The 19,363-nt window shown below is 38.4% G+C and overlaps 1 protein-coding gene across 1 annotated transcript; it reads right to left on the minus strand.

Moving 5' to 3' along the window:
- Window positions 1–6,469: 6,469 nt before the first annotated feature.
- On the minus strand, window positions 6,470–16,519 carry LOC103705592 (nucleolin 2-like). The gene is given in 21 exon segments (XM_039116681.1): window positions 6,470–6,735; window positions 6,843–7,165; window positions 7,844–7,934; window positions 8,004–8,049; window positions 8,051–8,092; window positions 8,629–8,717; window positions 9,034–9,074; window positions 9,077–9,150; window positions 9,221–9,303; window positions 9,384–9,416; window positions 9,418–9,462; window positions 10,712–10,810; window positions 10,961–11,059; window positions 11,162–11,296; window positions 11,392–11,496; window positions 12,432–12,494; window positions 12,819–12,945; window positions 14,509–14,640; window positions 14,885–15,016; window positions 15,154–15,245; window positions 16,332–16,519. Coding segments are annotated over 18 exon segments (1,620 nt in total). The 5' UTR covers window positions 14,586–14,640; window positions 14,885–15,016; window positions 15,154–15,245; window positions 16,332–16,519; the 3' UTR covers window positions 6,470–6,687.
- Between the last annotated feature and the right edge of the window lie 2,844 nt (window positions 16,520–19,363).

Here is a 19,363-nt window from a genome sequence, read left to right on the forward strand (position 1 = left end):
GATGTAAACCAAATATGGCTGGGAATTCATTAATCAAATACATTAGACATTAGGCATGGAAGTAATGTCTCCCATCTTTTTAACCACTTCATCCCCCTAGTGAGGTTCATCAATTCATCATTCAATTGTTAGCATCCACTTGTCCGCCAACCATATCTTGTGCACATATGATTTATCGAAACAATCAAAACACATCTCTACTTCTATATAGGACAACGATTCCCAGTGTAGGTAGCAATCGTGGCCATTTACTTTTCTCATGCAACATGATCACTGACTAACCATGAAAATTCCAAGTCATTAACAATTCAATTACATGAACTCCCATGCAAACATCTATCTCCATTTTACATGAACACAAAAACCCCTTGGCAACTCAGATATTTATTGTTGCCACACTTTATTTATGCATGTATCATAAGCTAAACTAATAAATTCAAAATATGCAACTCCCATCCAAAAGGGGGACAAAGTGTGGCAAGTAATGACTTTGAAAAAGGAGTTGTATATTTGAATTTATTGTTGCCACCCCCCTTTTTGATGGGAGAAGGGGTTGGTTGGGTGGATTGCAAATCCAGTTTAATGTTTATTCCGTATTTCATGAATCAAGATTATTTGATGGTTGTGACTTTTTGTTGTTCTATCTCTCATATATTTCACACATCTAAATATGGCAGTAATACTTTGAAGGCATCTCGACTCCAATCAACTCCACTACGGCCCCTAAGGGGCTGTTTTTTTCGTCCATGACAAACATAACAGGTGGTCCTATGACTACGCACCCGTACACTTTTTGCGTAGTCCTCCATGCAGTCAGGCCAATGAGTTGGACATAGTTACACACTATGCATAATGATAAATTTTACGCGGCAGTTACACATGATTGTGTCAATAAAATCGCTAGTGAAAATAAAATTCCTTAATGATCAGGTCAGTACTTAAACATCAAATGGCTCTTAATTCAGGTCGTATATCGACCTTATATACCCCCTTTGGTAGCCAAAGGGGTGTGAATGGGTCGGGTTGGGATCGGATCATAAGTGATTCCGACCCAACCTGGTTCCTTGTTCGGGTCCTAATGTTGGACCCAAACTTAACTTAATAGAAAGATCAAGTCGGATCAAATTGGATCCATGGTTAAAATTTCTATCTCAATTGATCATTCTTAGGTCCATGTGTAATCTGGCCCCAAACCAAAAAATTCAGATTTGGTCGAGCCCTAGTCAAGTCTAGATCAGGATTGGGTTGGATCTCTGTACTTGGTTTCTTTTGCAATGAATGAAAACTACAAAAAAGCAAGTTTATGCAAGACTGTACAAGTAAAAGTGCCTAAGCATTAAAATTAATACTATTACAAACTAACCTAATAATGATAGGCACAATTTTATTAAGCTATAAGAAAAATTTTCTGTTCATGTATGCCCAGTACTTTTTTAAATTTTTTTAGTAGGAAAAGAATTACATCTATACTAATACCTTTTTATTCAGCAGTGATATCTCATAAATTTGTTAGAATACATCAACTACTATTTTTCTAAACATACTACTGGAAAAGCATTACATGGGCCAAGATTAGGAATATAATTTTGATAAGGACATATAACAAAGTTCGGCAGCTACAAAAGGCTCATAATTAATTCATCTTCTCCCATATGACAAACTTATACTCTATTTTGCCTTCACTAGCCTGAACTCCTTCTTAGAGGAACAATATCAGCCCTACGGCCTAAAGGCATGATGAGCTAACCGATCTCTTGGTCGAAATAATTCAAGCAGAAATGCCAATCCCTATAGTATCTCCAGAGGTTTCCATCAAACTACCGATACTGAGGCGCCAACCTTACTAGCAGCTTTCCCCAGCCGAGTTAGTGGCTTTCCTGATGACGGCGATACGTGGATTCTGCTAATAGTCATTTTCGATGCCGAGCACAGAGTTTTCATCCCCTGCAAAAACGAAAGAATCGTGCAATGGAGGATATGGCCACAACTTACACATGCACCATGAAGATGAAAGAAATAAAAGCAACAAAGGGGCGGACTGAGAAAGAAAGTCTTTGTTCATTGCCTCAATTACAACAGAACCAACTTGTTTGTTCAGTCTCTTATATTCAAGATACTAGACCCTAGGTAGAGCTGATCATGGGTCTTCTGGCCCGCCCAGCCCGGCCCGAAATTTTTCGGGCTTGGGCATTAAAAAAGACCCATGGGTCGGGCCTGGGGCAGGAAAAGCGGCCCGACCAAAAAATCGGGCCGGGCCCTGGTCGGGCCATTCTGGCCCATTTTTAGATTCCAAACAAAGAAAAAATCGGGCATGGTCGGGTCGGGCCTATCGGGTCGGGCCGGGCTAGACGGGCCTAGGACCAGATTTATAAAGTCGGGTCGGCCTTGGACAAAAATTTAAGCCTGACAGTCGGGCCGGGCCGAACCTGGGCATAGCCATCGGGCCTAATTTCCTGTTGTAGACCCGGCGCCGAGCCCGGCCCGAATTTTGATCAGCTCTAACCTAGGGCCATTTCAGAGATTTTGGTCTAGATAAACCGTAGGAGAGGCCCATAAAGCTTGAATAGCTGTCTCCTAGATCCTTAAAGCCATGCTGCCTGCACTGGCACCTCAAAAGGCCCAATAATACATGCAAAAATCTCTAAAACGCAATGGTCGAGAGAGGAGAAGAGTAACAAAGCTCTAAAGAAGGAATGAGAATAAAAGTAGAATTCACACAACTAGCACAGGCCTGATCTATCTGTTTTGTCTAAGAATAGGATTTGGGGCACCAGCCCTGGTAACTCTCGGCGAGGCCCATATAATTACACCAGCTCTCATAAAGGCCTTAGACTCTGGCGCTTCATAAAGGCTTCAGCAACAACGCGTGTAAGGGTTTGAAACACCTCCTTTAGAAGAAAAGCAAAACTAGTCTAAGCACAACTAGCAGAGGTTTGACCTGTGACACCTGTCTCTTATGGCCGAGACCCTGGACTTTCGAGCCTTTTTATAGGCTCGGTCTAGGTAGGCCCATATTGGCCTTAATGGCTATTTCATGAAGGTCTTAAATGTCTACCGCGCTGGCACCTCATAAAGGCACGAGAACAAGTGCAAAAGGCTCTGAAGTGCCTACTTCACGGTGTGCAAATCAGCCTGGTTTAAATTTTAAATTTAGATTGACAAATGCTTACCTCACAAATATGAGAAAAATGTTATCCGGCCACGTTGTCGTAGCACCATAGACAGAGATGTCGTTTGTTGTCGCTGCCACGTTGACGTTCCTCTGGCTCCCCTTAGATAGGTAGATACCATCCATCTATAAAAGAATCATAATATATAAAGGAGTGCCAAATCAGTCACAGAACAAGGAATTCATCCAACATCTAGGAGGAAGAAAACTTTGGAGAGATTGAATATGGAGCGATGGTGCATACTTTCCCTCTGGCCAATGTGAGTTCAAGGAATTTGAGATCCATTGGCGTCGATGGCGCAGGCAACTCCACCGTGGAGTTCAGCACCAAATCATGGTCGGCCAGAAGTTGCATGCAATCCGGTATGGACGAGGAAGTCTTCAAACGTACGTGATGGTCCATATACGAAGAGAACAGAAAAATCCATAATGAACCATCCATAAAAACACAACTCGGAGAATGGTTATATCTCAAACACAACAACGAAAGTAACAAACCATGAATATATACTGTTTCAAAAATTTTCTAAGATAAAGGGAAAAAAACATAGAAGTTTATTATGTTATTTCCGGTTGAAGCAAAAAGAGGGAACAAACATGCTGAAGAGGATAGGGAATTCACCTTCATGGTAATCTTGGGACGGTGAGAGAGACTTATGCTCCAATAAACCAAGGCTGCTACGCCAATGGCGATAAGGAAAACTAAGATCCATATAAAGTAGCGCCTGTAAGGAGCACCCTTCTTAATTTTCATCATCATCGTCGTAAGCGTCGTCTTCATCATCTTGGAATCGGTTGGTCCTCCACCTTGGAGACCACACCGACGAGTTGCTCCCCACCGAGGAGTGGGAAAGGGATCGGTCGCCCATGGCACAACGGGTTGGGGGAGTGGGGCACCACGAGTCTGTCCCCTCTTCTCCACTGTAGGAACCCGGAGGTCGACCGGGGTCAAAGTAGACGGGCTTCCTGGTTGCCTTCCCGCGCCATGGTCGTCGGAATTGCCGGATGGGCTTTGGACAGAGTAGTAGGGTCGCTGAGTAGGGGAAGCCGAGGCAACGTGCTGCTGGCGCCTGTCTGTTTCCCTTCCTTTCCTTTCTTAAGATCAAGATCATCTTTTTCTCTCTCTGCCTGTGCACGTATTGGACTTTTTTTACCCCGGGAGCGCTAGAAAGGGAAGGAAACACAAGCTTTATCGAGGATGAGTCAATGTACACATCCAAGTTATTATAGTCTTTAACGAATTGACTACCGTGATTATGTATATATTACGTCCCCCTTCTCTTCTCTGCTGGCTGCACCAAATTCTTAATTTGATTATATTCCATATATACCCTTTTTAATATGCTTTTGAGAGAGGAAGATTCTAGGTATATTCTATCAAATCGGAATCTAGCAGCCCTTCTTTGGAAACTTTTCAAATAAGATAAAAAAGCATTTCATCTTTTGTGCCACCTTGGCATACTCAATTAGATATTTGTTGGAAATTAAGTTAGAATAGATAGAGATACGAGTTCAAATAAGATTAGGTAACTAATTTGAATTTGTGTTAGGTCGAAAACACAAGCCTCGAAAAGGTAAGTAAGTTAGCTGCTTCGATATTAAAACCTATCGACTTAAGCTAAACCCATGTTAGCCAAACCAAGCCCTCCCTGTACATTAGGTCAGGCTGACTTAAACGAAAAGCGAAAAAATTTTAGCTAAGATTGTCATTTTAACATGAGAGGCGCATGTCAACAAATCACACAATAGTAGTCTTATCGGTGGAAGGACCTGCCATCTGCTTTTTCCTCAAGCCATACTACCTCACCATGCTTCATGTTAGAAGCCATAGAAACCATGCACTATAGTTAAGGTTGTTTGGAGAGGGGAGAGTTTCAGTTGCAACGGAGTCGAGACATTCTTTTTATATTTTTAATGGGAATTCAATAAACACCCTTCTTTACACCCAAACCATCACTTAATGAGAGGGTATACGCATGGATCTTCTCACAATTAAGTTCCCATTAAAACTCATTTTTAGTAAGGCATCACGGTACATAGATTTATTTTTATTGTCGCCAGCTAACCCTCCTGTGAAAATTTCAGAGGATTCGTGTTGCCCCACTACATTGAACTCATGAAATAAGGTCTAGCAAGTATACTTAAAATAACATGCATCTAAATAGGACAGCAATTAACAATCTTCGAAAATAACAAATGGCGTATTTTGCTTCAAATTAACACCCGAGCATTCGATTCTTTTCGAATCCTCCGCATATTTGATCTTACTTTGTCTCCTGTCTGTTTTCTTCCTTCCCACCTGCCATCCTAGCTTCTTTCATTGTACTATACAAGGTAGCATAACCATCTTCAACTGGCTTTTGCCCCCTCACATACTCTCATAAAGGTGTCATATAAAGAACCAGAAGCATTTATCATTCTCATGCTCCTATTTTATAAGCTCAAATGAATGAATAGCTTGACTTTTGTCTCCTATCATATCTACTTTCTTGTCATCATACTTGGAGATATAAATGGGCTAGATCAAACCGGATCATAAATGATCCCAATCTAACCAATTTGTTGTTCTAGTTCTAATTTTGGACCCCGACCCTTCGGAGCCAATGGAAGTCAATCTATGTATAACCCCATCCCAACTTAAAAAATTTAGTTCTCTTCAGGTTCGGGGCGAGATCAGGGGCAGTGACGGATCAGCTGGGCCCGTTGAACCCCAAAATTTCTGCTAAGCTGGGTGTCCATCCATCTTTCCGTACTTTCCCCAGAAAAAACCATTGAAATTATCTATCCTCTTGATAGGGCATCCTAACATCCAATAAGTGGAGCATGCAGGCAGATTAGAGAGTACTGCATTGATCAAACGTCAACCTCCTGTTCATACACTATTCAAGACCAAAACCGTGATGCGGCAATACATATTGTACCTCTTTGCCGATAAACCACCAAGAAATCACATATTACATGGATAGCAAGATAAGACTTACATCCATAGAGACAATGTGAGAATACAGGTAGATGAGTGCAATTATGCTGCCTAATAATTAGACATCAATTGTTAGGCAAGCATTATTATACCATATATAGGGAGCACCATAGTAAAAGTATATATTTTTATCAAACAACTCCAAATTACTATCTACTTTTCTTTAACTATTAGAAATATATCAACTAACTCCATGCACCGATCACACTGGTAATGGAAAAAGCACATGACATCCCTCTAAATGGTGGTCTCCTGTCGACCAAATAAACACGAAGATGGAGTCACAAATGTCGATACCACTTTGGTAAAATCAAATCGCAGGAAAGCCACAAAACTGAATCCAAAATATTAACTACTTCCCACAGTTGAATTCCAAGTTTCAAAATCACAAAAAGTAGACAACCACCAATGTCAAAAGTTGCCGGTGAGTTACAAAACCAATTCAACAGACAAATCTTAAAGACAGAATAACGATACTCCGCTAAAGCTATATTTCACTAGGTAGGGGATGAAACTGGGATCTGCACTAGCGGAAAATTCACGAAGAAGTGCTCCCTCTAGTCATCACTGAAGGTCGTCTTCTTCCCTGTAAAAAGTAATCGCATCAATATAATGCTTCTGCTATTGCTGGTGCTGATTGTCAACAATTTTTCTGACATAGAAGTAATAGCTATTAAGAGCAGGATCACTAACCTGTACTGGCTGCAGCAAAACTTTGCTTGTTAGGGGTTCCTCCTCGTCCCCTGCCACCGCCACCTCCAAACCGTCCCCTGCCACCGCCACCTCCAAACCGTCCCTGCCACCGCCACCTCTACCACCACGTCCACCACGCTGGCCTCCAAATCTGCCACCACCCCTTCCTGAGCTATCCCTGCCACCACTCCAGCTACCATCACGGCTGTCACCTCTTGGCTTAGCTTCATCCACTGTTAATGAGTAGCCCCCAAGTTCAGACCCATCGAGTTCCAGAGCCTTCGAAAAGGCATCTTGCTCCCCAAAATCCATGTATGCCATCCTGCAACCAAAAGCTGCCCCTTAATACAAGCAAGATAATCAGGCAAAGCAACTACAATCAAAGAGCCAAAGGATGCAGCAGAACAGAAAAAAAGGCCTCCCACTCTCCAACACTTCTTATCTCTTACCCGATACAAGTTTGGCTATTTGTCCAATGACATTTCCAAGTTCCATATAGTTGGAGTATCAACAAATATGAGCATACAGAAATGATTGACAAAGTACAAAAATAGACATCTGATTTCTGCATGAAGATACAGCTCCCATTCTAAATTTATCGTTTTATACCCACCACATTATACACTCTGGAGTGCCCAACTAAACTATACCTTGTATTAGAGGGCCAGCTGAAGATGTAAATTGTAGATTGAATTTTTAGTGAAGTGTCATATTCATTTTACAAAAACATAAAAATAATAAACTCTCCTGAACCCCGTAGCCCTCGCCACTCTTCAGTAAGATAGAAAGCTAAAAAAACAAAGAGAATAAAAGAAATGATCAGCTGATATGCCTTGGCATGGATTACATGAGAGAAATTTAGCAGAAGCAAAAGAGCTTGCAAATAGATGCACATATCTCTAACCAAATAAAAGAAATATATTTTCAAAAAGAAGAAAACTTTGCAGTCCAAACATATAAAGATACAAGCAGATTTCAAAACTAATACAATATAAACGGACCCTTGAAAGCACCAGTTTCGTAGTCCTTTGGTAAGGAAACACGAGTAATCTCTCCACAAGACCCAAAATGCTCTTGAAGGGAGCTCCGGATCTGCAATAAGTTCAAAATTAATACAGCACACAGAGATTCAAGATTAGATTGATTAAATTAAAACAAAACCTGATCCTCTTCAGGGGATTTATCAAAACCCTTTACGATATAGTATAGCTTGGACTTTCCCAGCTTTTTCGTAAGAATTACCATCCTTCCTGCAAATACACACAAAGAATGCAACAAGTGGCATCTGCAATAATAAAAAGTGGGGCATATACTGTGCATTTTTTTTCTGGAAGTCCTTTTTTCAGACATTGAGCTATAAGAAGAGTAGGTGCCAAACATAAACTTCTATGCCATGCCTTGAAAAAATAGGGCACCTAACATTAGTTAATAGTCATAAGTGCAAAGGAATAGTGTGTATCAGTAGACATGCATATGAACATGCATGCACTAGCACACATGATTGACTTTTTGTCTGACTATAAGAGATAGGATTATTAATCATCTCAATAGACGTCATTCACCTAGAAACTTTTGACCTCTAAACATCAGGAAAAAACAAAAGGCTTGAATAGGTTAATTAGAGTAAGCATAAAACTCATCTGCATAAATGTTTCAAAACATGAAGCAGTTAAAGATAATGTAACCCAACTTATTTACAGGGTTATATTACATTTACCAATAAACAGGTTTTGACAATCAGCAGTATAAGAACAAAAAAATCCTAAGAAATAAGGAAAGACAATACCCGCTGTAAGGGGTATATGCGCCCCTTCCATTGGCCACATCAAGTCTTACTGCACGTCCCAATAGTTCCATGCCATTCATTTCAAGTGCCTATAAAAGGATCAGAGATGAGTTTTATTAGTGCTAAATGTAGAAGACAATGAACAACTTCATGTACTCATGATGGCCCTGGTTCAGAGACAAAATTTGGAGAACCTGACATCAAATAATTTCCAGATGAAGGGAAAAAATTGAGGTAATCTCCTAACGGCAAGCTTTTTAACAAGAACTTTCTGAAGGCGATTATTTAAAAAAAATATGTGAATTGTGAAAATTTAAACATAGCAGGTTAAAGAAGAAAATCATGCAATCTACATTAGGTGCTAAAGAATAATTCACTACTACAAAATAGAACAAAAAAGATTACTTTCTGAGCTCCATCTTCAGTGGTGAATTCAACATGACCAATCCTCTGAAGCGTCCATCATCAGCGACAGCCAAACGAACTTCAGCAATCTCCCCTGCCTCTTTGAAGAATTCAGCCCTGAAATGAAAAAGTATATCAAACATGTGCACAAGTAAAAATATGCAAATGACTCAAAGGTGATACATACACATCATCTTGTCCAGCATCATAGGACAGGTTTCCAACAAATATTGTTTTTGATCCAGATATCTGACTGCTAGGAGTTTTAGGCTACATTGAATAGCATTAAAATCAGTTTTGCACATTTGGAAAACCAACACACCACTAAACAACTTGGATGAGTAAATTACCGCCTTCTTGTCAGTTTTGTAGCCGTCAGTTTTGCTGTTGCATTTGCTGATGGTACTCTTTCATCTTCACATCCGAGTCCTGCATGTTTTAAACATTTAGAGAAAATAATAAATAATAAAAGACAGTACTTCACAGATGTGAAAGCGCACGATACAGAAAATATAGACACAAAAATAATGCTAAACCCAAATTAAACGAAAAGGCTTGATGAGCTGTTATTGCAGCCATTGATCAAACTTTAATAATCTATTAAAGTCCATATTGTTGGACAAGCATACTTGGAATTAATTAAAAAAAGCATACATGAAAGAAGGGGTAAAAGAAGCTCAAATCCAGTAACTCCAAGTGAAATATTAAATGTTGACACCAACAAAAATTGACAGCCAAAAGGAAAAACAACACTAATAATTTGCAATGCCCAAATAATGGGAGAGCACTCTGCGTTGAAAAATATTATATGACAGCATTGAGATTGTCCAACACCTCTTGCCATCCATTCAAAATCAGGATAAGAAATTGCTCACATACAGAATTAAGCAGTACAAATGGATTATGCTTGTGCTGCACAAAAAGATAGAATTTAAGACCCACGTTGCAAAACAAAATTTAACCAATGTCAACAACCAAGAACAGAATCCCAAAGTACACTAGCAACTGATAGTCAAGCATTGATATTAGTGTTGAAATAAACAAATACTATAAGAGAATCAATTTGGACGGCGTTTTGCCATTGTCTGAGTGAAAGACCTGGGAATTATCAAATGGTGGCACACTTAAATTTTTCTACTCTAGTCTCTAGGTATACAACAGGCTCTCATGAGAATGATTACAGACTGCAGAATGCAATATGATTTCATCAAAGAAGAGTGATAAGTGCACCAGAATCATGTGAAGAGAATGTTAATGATTTCCAAGTTACAAAACAAAAATTTTGCTATAGATTTAGACTAACTGATATCAAATTTTAAAACTGGTCAGATTTTTCAAATATTTTTTCCCAAAAGATAAAGCATGCTAGTCTACAAATAAAACCTTCTTACATTGAAAGCGAGCACCTAGACAGGTATGACATTTGTTGCCTGTCACTTCATAATGGCCATAAAATAATTACTCAGATTAACTAATACATGACCCACCCAACATCATGTGTTAACAATCCAACTGAACCAGCTCAGTACAGGGAAAAACCTGCAACCATCATCAATCAATCTTTATCTTTTACTTAATGAAAAACCAAACCAATAGGTTCTCTGACCAGTGCCCAACTTCTCATAGTTTCACTTCACATTAAATATTAACCAAGACTTCACATAAACAACAACATTACCTTCTTCTGTGGAGTCTTCATCGGCTGTTCATCTTCACTCTCCTCATCGGAAGAATCCTCCTCCTCAGAACTACTGCTATCTGCAGATGCTTTGGTTGGCTAGCATTCAAGAGATACAGGCAACAGACAACAAATTATAAGCAAACAGTACTTCAATATATTCATTTTGCAACAAATATAATATGAACATATTACCTTCACATAAGCAACAAATATTGATCAACAGATCACATAACATAACAATATTACCTTCTTCTGCAGAGTCTTCATCGGCTGTTCATCTTCACTCTCCTCATCAGAAGAATCCTCCTCTTCAGAACTGCTGCTCTCTGCAGATGCTTTCATTGCCTAGCATCCAGAGATACAGGCAACAGACAACAATAATCAGGAAACAGTACTAAAAATCTCTTTTTTATTTTTCAATTGCAACAACAGTTTTATGGCAATTACCTTTTTATTTTGTTCTGGTTTTGAAGGCTCCTCATCTGAAATTTCTTCAGAGCTGTCATCCTCATCTTCATCACTGCTACTTTCTTTTTTAACAGGCTTTGCAGTTGGCTTGTTGACATTTCCAGGAACGGTACCCTAAATATGAATAATAGTCAGGATAACAGAATGCGCATGGAAAGCCAGAGCTGCTACAAAGAATAGATCACGACCAATCAAAAACTAAACACTACCGGAACCTTCAGCTTCTTTTTTTGTGGTTCTTCACCGCTCTCATCAGAACTCTCATCGGAACTCTCTTCAGATCTTTGATCTACTTTGGTTTTATGCTGTGATTTCTGGATCCAGATGGTTAAAAATAATGTTAAGATTTTATGTCATGTAGAGGCAACTGAATATGATAATATATGTGAATTACCACAGAGTTCAATTTATGTCATGTAGAAGCAACTGAACTGGAGTAGAATGTAAAAAACATGTCTAAGAACTACTAATTATGAAAAGGTAAACCAAGGCTTCAATTTAAGTAGTACCAGAAAAATTTTCACCACAAGTTCTCAATCTAGAAACAGATGCTTGCATCAAGTAAAATAGAATAAAATCAGAAAAGTAAACATAAAAAGCATGATATTTACATGAACATACAATGACAAATATGGTCATTTAAAGAACAAAACTATAAGTAGGACAAATCATAGATGTCACCACCAAACATCTATGGACTCGAGGACCACAGGAAGCAATTCACAGGAATCAAATTACATTAATCTGAAAAGGTTGCAAAAAAAATTATGGAACAAAGACATAAAGTGGGAAATAACAGGAAATGTCTTAATCTTAATATATCAGCGTCCTTTAGGCAAGGGATGACTGATGACAACAGCATTCCTACATCCACACCCTAACATTCAAACAGTGTTTCATGCATTGTGGTTCTCACTTTTCAAACAGCCAATTTTCTCTCCATCCTTCCGTATCTCATTTGATTTCACTTGCACATATAATAACCTGATAGACAGGTTAAAATAAATTATGTTCACAAGAATTGCATAAATAGACATCGCGACCGAGTCCTAATTTTTCCAGATTGTTGCGCAAGACAATATTAAACAGGAACTTCAAGAACAAGTTGGGTAACCAGCTGTTGCAGAAGGGTTATGATTTGACTATAAAAGAAAAGAGAACGCCCTATCCAGCAACGAGAAGATCCATATCATAATGCAATAAACAAGGCCAAATATATAAAATGGCAGACAGGATAGATGAACATTACTGGCTGAACATCTTTCTTCACAGTGACAGCCTGCTTTTTGGCAGGAACCTTTGCCGGTGTTTCCTGCATCAATATACATTTAGAATGAGATTCAGATTTACAAGTAGAACAGAAATTGAAGGAAGCAATAACACAAGAATTCCATCGGATCTTAAAACCGAAAATCATATCTCCAGCTAGAAGTGGGATGTTTCTACTATGTCGAAAATATACATCATAAGAAAAAAATTGTTAATGTGTGGTAATACTAAAGTTCTTAGATGGTAATTTAGTTGCAGGACTTATTTGAATTATAAGATTGTCATTTATCAGGAACTCTCTCCAACGTCAGACACTTGATTTAGGAAATGATTTATATTCCCTTTACAGAAAAGGATAGACCATTACCTCTTCACCATCAGATTCACTCTCTGATGTCTCACTGGATGTTTCTTCAGTATTTAAGGCACCAAGAGTTCCATTCTTGATGATGCAAGTGGTTGTTTGCAGGTGCACCAGCTTTGGCTGTGACTCCTGCAAAAATTGAGTGATAACACTCATCAAATAATGACAATTGGAAATAGACAGCACACTTCAGATGAATTTAGCTCCAGAATATGGACGAGGGAGTAGGAAGGGACTGAGAGTTATGCACACTGGAACAGCTAAAAGTTATGTCATAACCTAATTCTATTTTTCACTTGCCTCCAATGTCTGGAATAGCATTTGGTTGATGGTGGTTTTGTCCAGAAGAAACAAATAGGAGGGGCAAGCACAAGGTATGATTGTATGACAGTAATAGCCCTTTGAAACATAATAGGCCTGGAGTAAGCAAGTTTGACCAGCAATACCTATTCCTTGTTTATGCAGTTTGTAGGATGCTGTTTGACAAGCATAAGGGCTTTACTACCTCACCAAATGCTGCCTTTAGGGTCAACAAATTTATTCTAAAGTTATTTTAAAACAATAGCTTGTGTACCTCATCATCCTTGTCAGAATCACTCTCGGAAGAGCTATCACTTGATTCAGGTTTCTTCTTGGACACGGAGGAAATTATCTTCAAATTGAATTGTCTAGAGGAAGTAGGATGACTAATATCTCCAGGAAGCATAAATATATTTTCATATTCATTAAAGTATCAATGCTAACCATGGGTTAATATTTTGATTGGTATTGGTCCATCTAGCTTGTCCTGGATCAGACCAGTAAGATAGCAAGTACTGGGATAGTCTAGGGCTTTACTACATGTAAAATTTAGTTGCCTTGGTTGTTACAGGCCAGTATGAAAAGCTAGGGACGAGGTGAGCCACCATCCACCAATATTAGACAAGTGAGAAGAAGAGTGAAAGAAGAGTCCCAGTGGCTCTCTTTTTTTTTTTGCATGTGAGGGGAAAGATATAAAGGAGAAAAGAGGAAGGGAAACTAGAGACTTCGATCTAGCAATACTGCTTAAATCTAGCCACCCCAATGCTCATATCCACTATAGAGCTTAGTAATCTCCTCTCTGATGCACATGTCATGGACTTGGCTGACATATACATGAACTAATATATGTCAAAGGCTACCAAGGAAAAAGGGTTTACATTGGGTACAAGCCTAAATCAGTTATATAAGGCTGCTACTATAGGAATATAAGCCTAAGATCTTATCCAATCAAGCGATATTAAGATAAGTCAGAGATCATCTCCAATCAGGTATGTCAAGATGAGTCATAAATCTCATCTAGAGGCATATTATAGAGAATATTGTTTCCTATTTACAAGAAATGAATGTGGACACATTTTTAGGAAAATTCAAGGGTCCTACAACTGTAAATAAGGATGTCTAGCCATTGTAAAGAGCATCTTGAATTGATTGATTTCTAGTTCTAGTCTCATATTTCTATGAGAGTTCTTTCTTGTTGCTTCTTCCTCCTATCTTGCTACTCTATTTTAGGTATTTCTTCTTCCTCAAGGAGAAAGATCAAGCTATACGAGGTTCTTTATTGAAGCAGCAAGTTTCATCAAAAGAGCTGCAAAAGTAGAATTGGGAATGACAAGCCTAAAATCCCTTCTAGCCTTCAGATAACATAGAATCAGTGAGCAATCGAGTTACTTACAGCATCCTCATCTGAACTGCTATCTGAATCTGAACTGTCACTTGATTCTTCCTCTTTAGATCTTGCAGGTGCGCCATTCTTAGCTCCAGTTGCTGGCAACTTCTTTGATGGGGCAATCACCTTAGTAGGTTCCTGAAATTGCATCATCAGGGATTTCATCAACTAAATATGCCACATTTTTTTGAACTTGTGATAAATGTTGTTGACAAATTTAATTAAAACTACAATGGAAATAGGTAAAGGAGTTTATCTGAGATAAGTAATTGCTGCTCATGTTCAAATAGAAAATGGTTTCCAATGTTGAACTTTATTTATATTGAAAAATAGAAGGTACCAAGGATTTGAAAGAACACAGAAGATCAGAGTGCAGACTCACATCTTCATCATCAGAATCACTTTCAGAACTGCTCTCTGGCTTTCCTTTCTTAGCTAACACACCATCTAAACCGTTCTTAGTAACAGTAGGTGCGATCTTTTTAGCAGGAGCGGCAGCTTTTTTTACAGGTTCCTGTCACCAGTATGAGGTATATAGTAAATGCATCCAGAATAAGAAAACAGACCACCATCAGACCACTATGAGGTATCTAGAAAGCAACAAGAAAGGGACTTTCAACAGCCAACGTAGAAGATGCAAATCCTCCTTACATCATCAGAAGATGATCTTCACTGCTGCTGCTGCTAGATTCCTTTGCAGGCGCTTTGACAGGTTTAATGGTCTTCTTAAGTGGAACTTTAACCTGCAACACAATTATTCCATATTCAAGTTTCAGAAATGTCTAGCATCCAGCACATGCATAAGCGTTAATAACAAACAAATGCACATCATTAAAACAGAATGATCACATTACAAAGACCACGAGGGGGGGAAGTAGCAACAGTAAAAGGTTTCAAAAATATCACGAAGCATTGAAATGAAACCAGTAACCCTGCAAACTAATTAGAAAGAACAACAGAAGATATTTCATAATCTTTTATCAATATAGGATATTATGAATGCTTGAAAGAATCAGTGACGGAGAAAAATAGGCAAAACACAAAATTTAATGGATGTGAATAGATATTTGTCAGGCTTTGCTTTGGCTAAGCAATTAGATCTTAACAGGCATGAACTATGAATAAACAAAAAGGATCCATAAATTTATATCAAAACATAGATGATAAAAACTCCAAAAATTATTATGTTGGCATGTTCTTGCTAATTTGCAGAAGAAGTTCATGTACAACAAGCTCATGAGAGATGATCCAAGCCCCATCTAAGCAAAAGCAGACGCCCGTATGATCGCATATGATAATCGTTACTAGAACAATTGGTAAACCCTAGGGCGCAGCCCTACCTTGATATTAACATGTTACTTTTACTATCATGCAATTTTATAGCATGTTGCATAACAATAAACAACCACCCTTCCACATAGAGTCAAGCTCTGAAAGCTCAGACAGGCCAAGAAGTCAAATTTACTGAAAGTTAGTACGATTGCTAAACTCTATTGATCTGCTCTGACATTACCAGGACACTACAACTACAGATTTACTGAAGTTAGTATGATTGCTAAACTCTATTGATCTGCTCTGACGTTACCAGGACACTACAACTACAGATTCTTCACTTACACAACCATTACTAACATAGCTATTTAAAACTGCAGGCAAGCTTTGAAGCATCAAACAGCAACTCTATCGGTCAGCAAGATTACTATGTGCCCTACAAGTTGTGGATCATTAAATATTACCATGGAAAATATTTAACAGGCGCAAGAACGTCAGTAAAATCAATTTCCTCAACCTACTGGTTAACAACAGAAAAGGTCAATAAAATAAATTACCTCTTCTTCAGATTCTGAAGAAAGTCTGATCCTCAGAACTGCTGCTTTCAGGCTTTCTTCTTTCGCAGAGGCTTTTGTGAGACTTTCTTTGACTTCTTATTGTCCCCCTTCTTCAGAACACCTCCTCAACTCTCTTTTTTGCATTCTTTGAGCTAACTGGTTTTTCTATTGCTTCCTCAGCATCCTCTTGCCTGAATTTCAAGAACAAACAGATCTCTTAGAATCAAAAAGAACAAAGATAACCAAAACAACAAAACCTGTAAGATAAATATATAGATACATTATGAAAGAAGAAAAACACCTTTTTTGGGCAGATTTTGCAGGAGGACCGACGCAGGAGCTGCAGCAACCTGCATGACAGAAATGCATTCGTAGAAAACTCGAGCAGAATCAAATATTGCCTACGTAGAGAAATAGCTCTGAATGATGGTTGTCAATACTCAAGTTGGATTTCTTGCTTGACTTGCCCATTTTAATGATATTAGAATGTAGATGAAACACCCTGAGAAACAAAACAAAGAGAACATGAGAAATTGAACAATATATTTTTTCTTTCATTGCACATCAAGTTACTGGCTAAAAAAAGAAAAGAAAACATTTCTAGTGAGAGAGAAAAAAAGCAAAAAAATCTACCATTAAAAAAAAATGTAATAGTGATGCTGTTTGCTCGTTCGTAGAAATCAACATAAGTATTAAAAAAGAATACAACTATACAATATGAAAACTGTAACTTTCTCACAAAGTCGTATCAGAGTCTCACCTTCATGGAGAAGATGCGAACCAGACTTCAAATAAAAATATATGATCAATATTTTAATAGACACTCAACAACATAAAATATGCATGAATCCTGACTAATCCCGGTTATTAGAAAAAATTAAAAAAGCAAATATTATCTTCAACTGCACAAATATTCTTAAAAAAAATAAAAAACATCGACATAAATGAGACATCTTTTATGCTTCGGAGCAATACACTAGAAAAATATTCTTTCTCAACCGCTACACTAAACCTCTTGAAATTGAACTACACCTCTAGTGCAAATCAGTGAACCAGAAATCGATACCCGGAGACAAAGAAAAATGAAACAAAAACTAATCGAATCAACAATACATAACCGAAAAGAAGAAAGAGCAAGAGATAAGATTTGCCAGGGATACGAAAAAGCCACAAGGAGAAAACTACACTTAGGGTTTCTCTTAACCTTGAGCGGCTTAGGGTTTCTCTTGAGAGAAAAGGTCGAAGAGAAGAAAGAGAGGGGAGAATGGGAAGGGGACGGCAAAACCCTAGTCGAAGAGAGAATTAGGGCTTTGGAGGGGTTTGGGAGGGCTCGCGAGCGCTTATATAGGGGAGGCGTCGGGGGCTATTTAGGGCTTTTTTTTTTTTTTTTTGGTAAAAGGCTATTTAGGGCTTTTCATTAGGTTACGGAGGCGGCGCTCCCGGCTCGCCCACCCGAACCCGACGAGAAATTATATTCTGCATCACGTTGCCGTACACGCTACCAAATCACAACGTTAGTTTCTGGTAGACCCATCATCAAAGCGCGCATCCTAATGCACCGTTTTAGAAACGAGCGGCTGTAGCTGATGATGTGCACATGGTGCATGCAGCGTGGGCCATATTGTCTCCGAACCATCCGAGCGGCTGATGGCGCCAGGTATCGTTGGTCCTGGAATCCGGTGTATGCACATCTCACGGAACTGCTGCAAAAGTCGGACCAGGCCCACATGCGTCCGGACTGGTATCGCCCCGTTCAAATTGATGGACCCCACGTGGATCGTGAATACTTCTTTATTTTTTTATTTTTTTTCTTTTTTTGCTACGAAGGAGAAGAGACACTACATTATTTTATAAGAACTCGTACGGAGATATATTTAGTCCCATGTCAATTATTCGTCGGATAGATCTTAATACTTATATAAGATCAAGAAAATCAAATAATACTTTTTGACTAGCCATTTTGAATGAAGTTATGTATTGTTACAATGGTATTAGAGCGAATCGGCCTATAATTTATATAGACTAGAAGATACTGCAGCACAAATTTACTGGGGCTAACCACGGTCGTGGTGCTTATGATTAGATTTGAATAGATGGACATGCGTGTGTTTAATCCCATATCAGTTATTCTTTGGATATATCTTGGATGCTTCTATGGATCAAGAAATCAAATAATATTTTTTAACTAGTCATTTTGGATGAGACCTTTGTATTTATTACAATATTTATATTAAATTAGTATTAATTAAACTAATCAATTAGACACATATAGTGACTTAATCTCTTAATTTTTAAATTAAAATAGCCCTAATTAGATTATTTTATTAAGATTATTTTATTCAGATTTCTTCTATGCTAATTAATCCCTTTGTCCATGCTACGTTGAGCTGATTGAGGACAGTCCATCACTCAAATCATGTTTTTTTAATATAATTCCGTTGGACTTCCAAACGCTGAAATCACTAAGAAGAAAACCTTTTGACAGGTTGCCCTTTAACTTCATCAAAAAAAAGACAAGTTGCCCTTTAAAATCTAGAGCCAGTTCTCATAAAAGAGTGGTTGCCGGCTGCCACCGTCCTAACCTCTCGTCACCAGACCTGCAACCCAGAGCCCACACCAAACCCTTCTTCACGGGATACAATCAACTATCACCTAAACATTCCATGGGCCAGAGCGGAGCATCTTTGCTTATATAAGAAACAGATGGTGCGCCCAGAGACTACTCACCTAACATTCCATGGGCCAGGAGCGGGCATCTTTGCTTATATAAGAAACAGATGGTGCGCCCAGAGAACTCACAGCTTGTTTCTGATTTGTATTTATTACAAATATTTATATTAAAATTAGTATTAATTAAACTAATCAAATTAGACACATAATAGTGACTTAATCTCTTAATTTTTAAATTTAAAAATAGCCCTAATTAGATTATTTTATTAAGATTTACAAATTATTATAGTAACTTTAATAAAATTATCTCTTAACTGGTTTAAAACGTGCTGAGACTTTTTTTTTTTTTTGTTGGGCTGTGA

This window comes from Phoenix dactylifera, unplaced genomic scaffold, assembly GCF_009389715.1.
Source record: "Phoenix dactylifera cultivar Barhee BC4 unplaced genomic scaffold, palm_55x_up_171113_PBpolish2nd_filt_p 000119F, whole genome shotgun sequence".
NCBI lineage: Eukaryota > Viridiplantae > Streptophyta > Magnoliopsida > Arecales > Arecaceae > Phoenix > Phoenix dactylifera.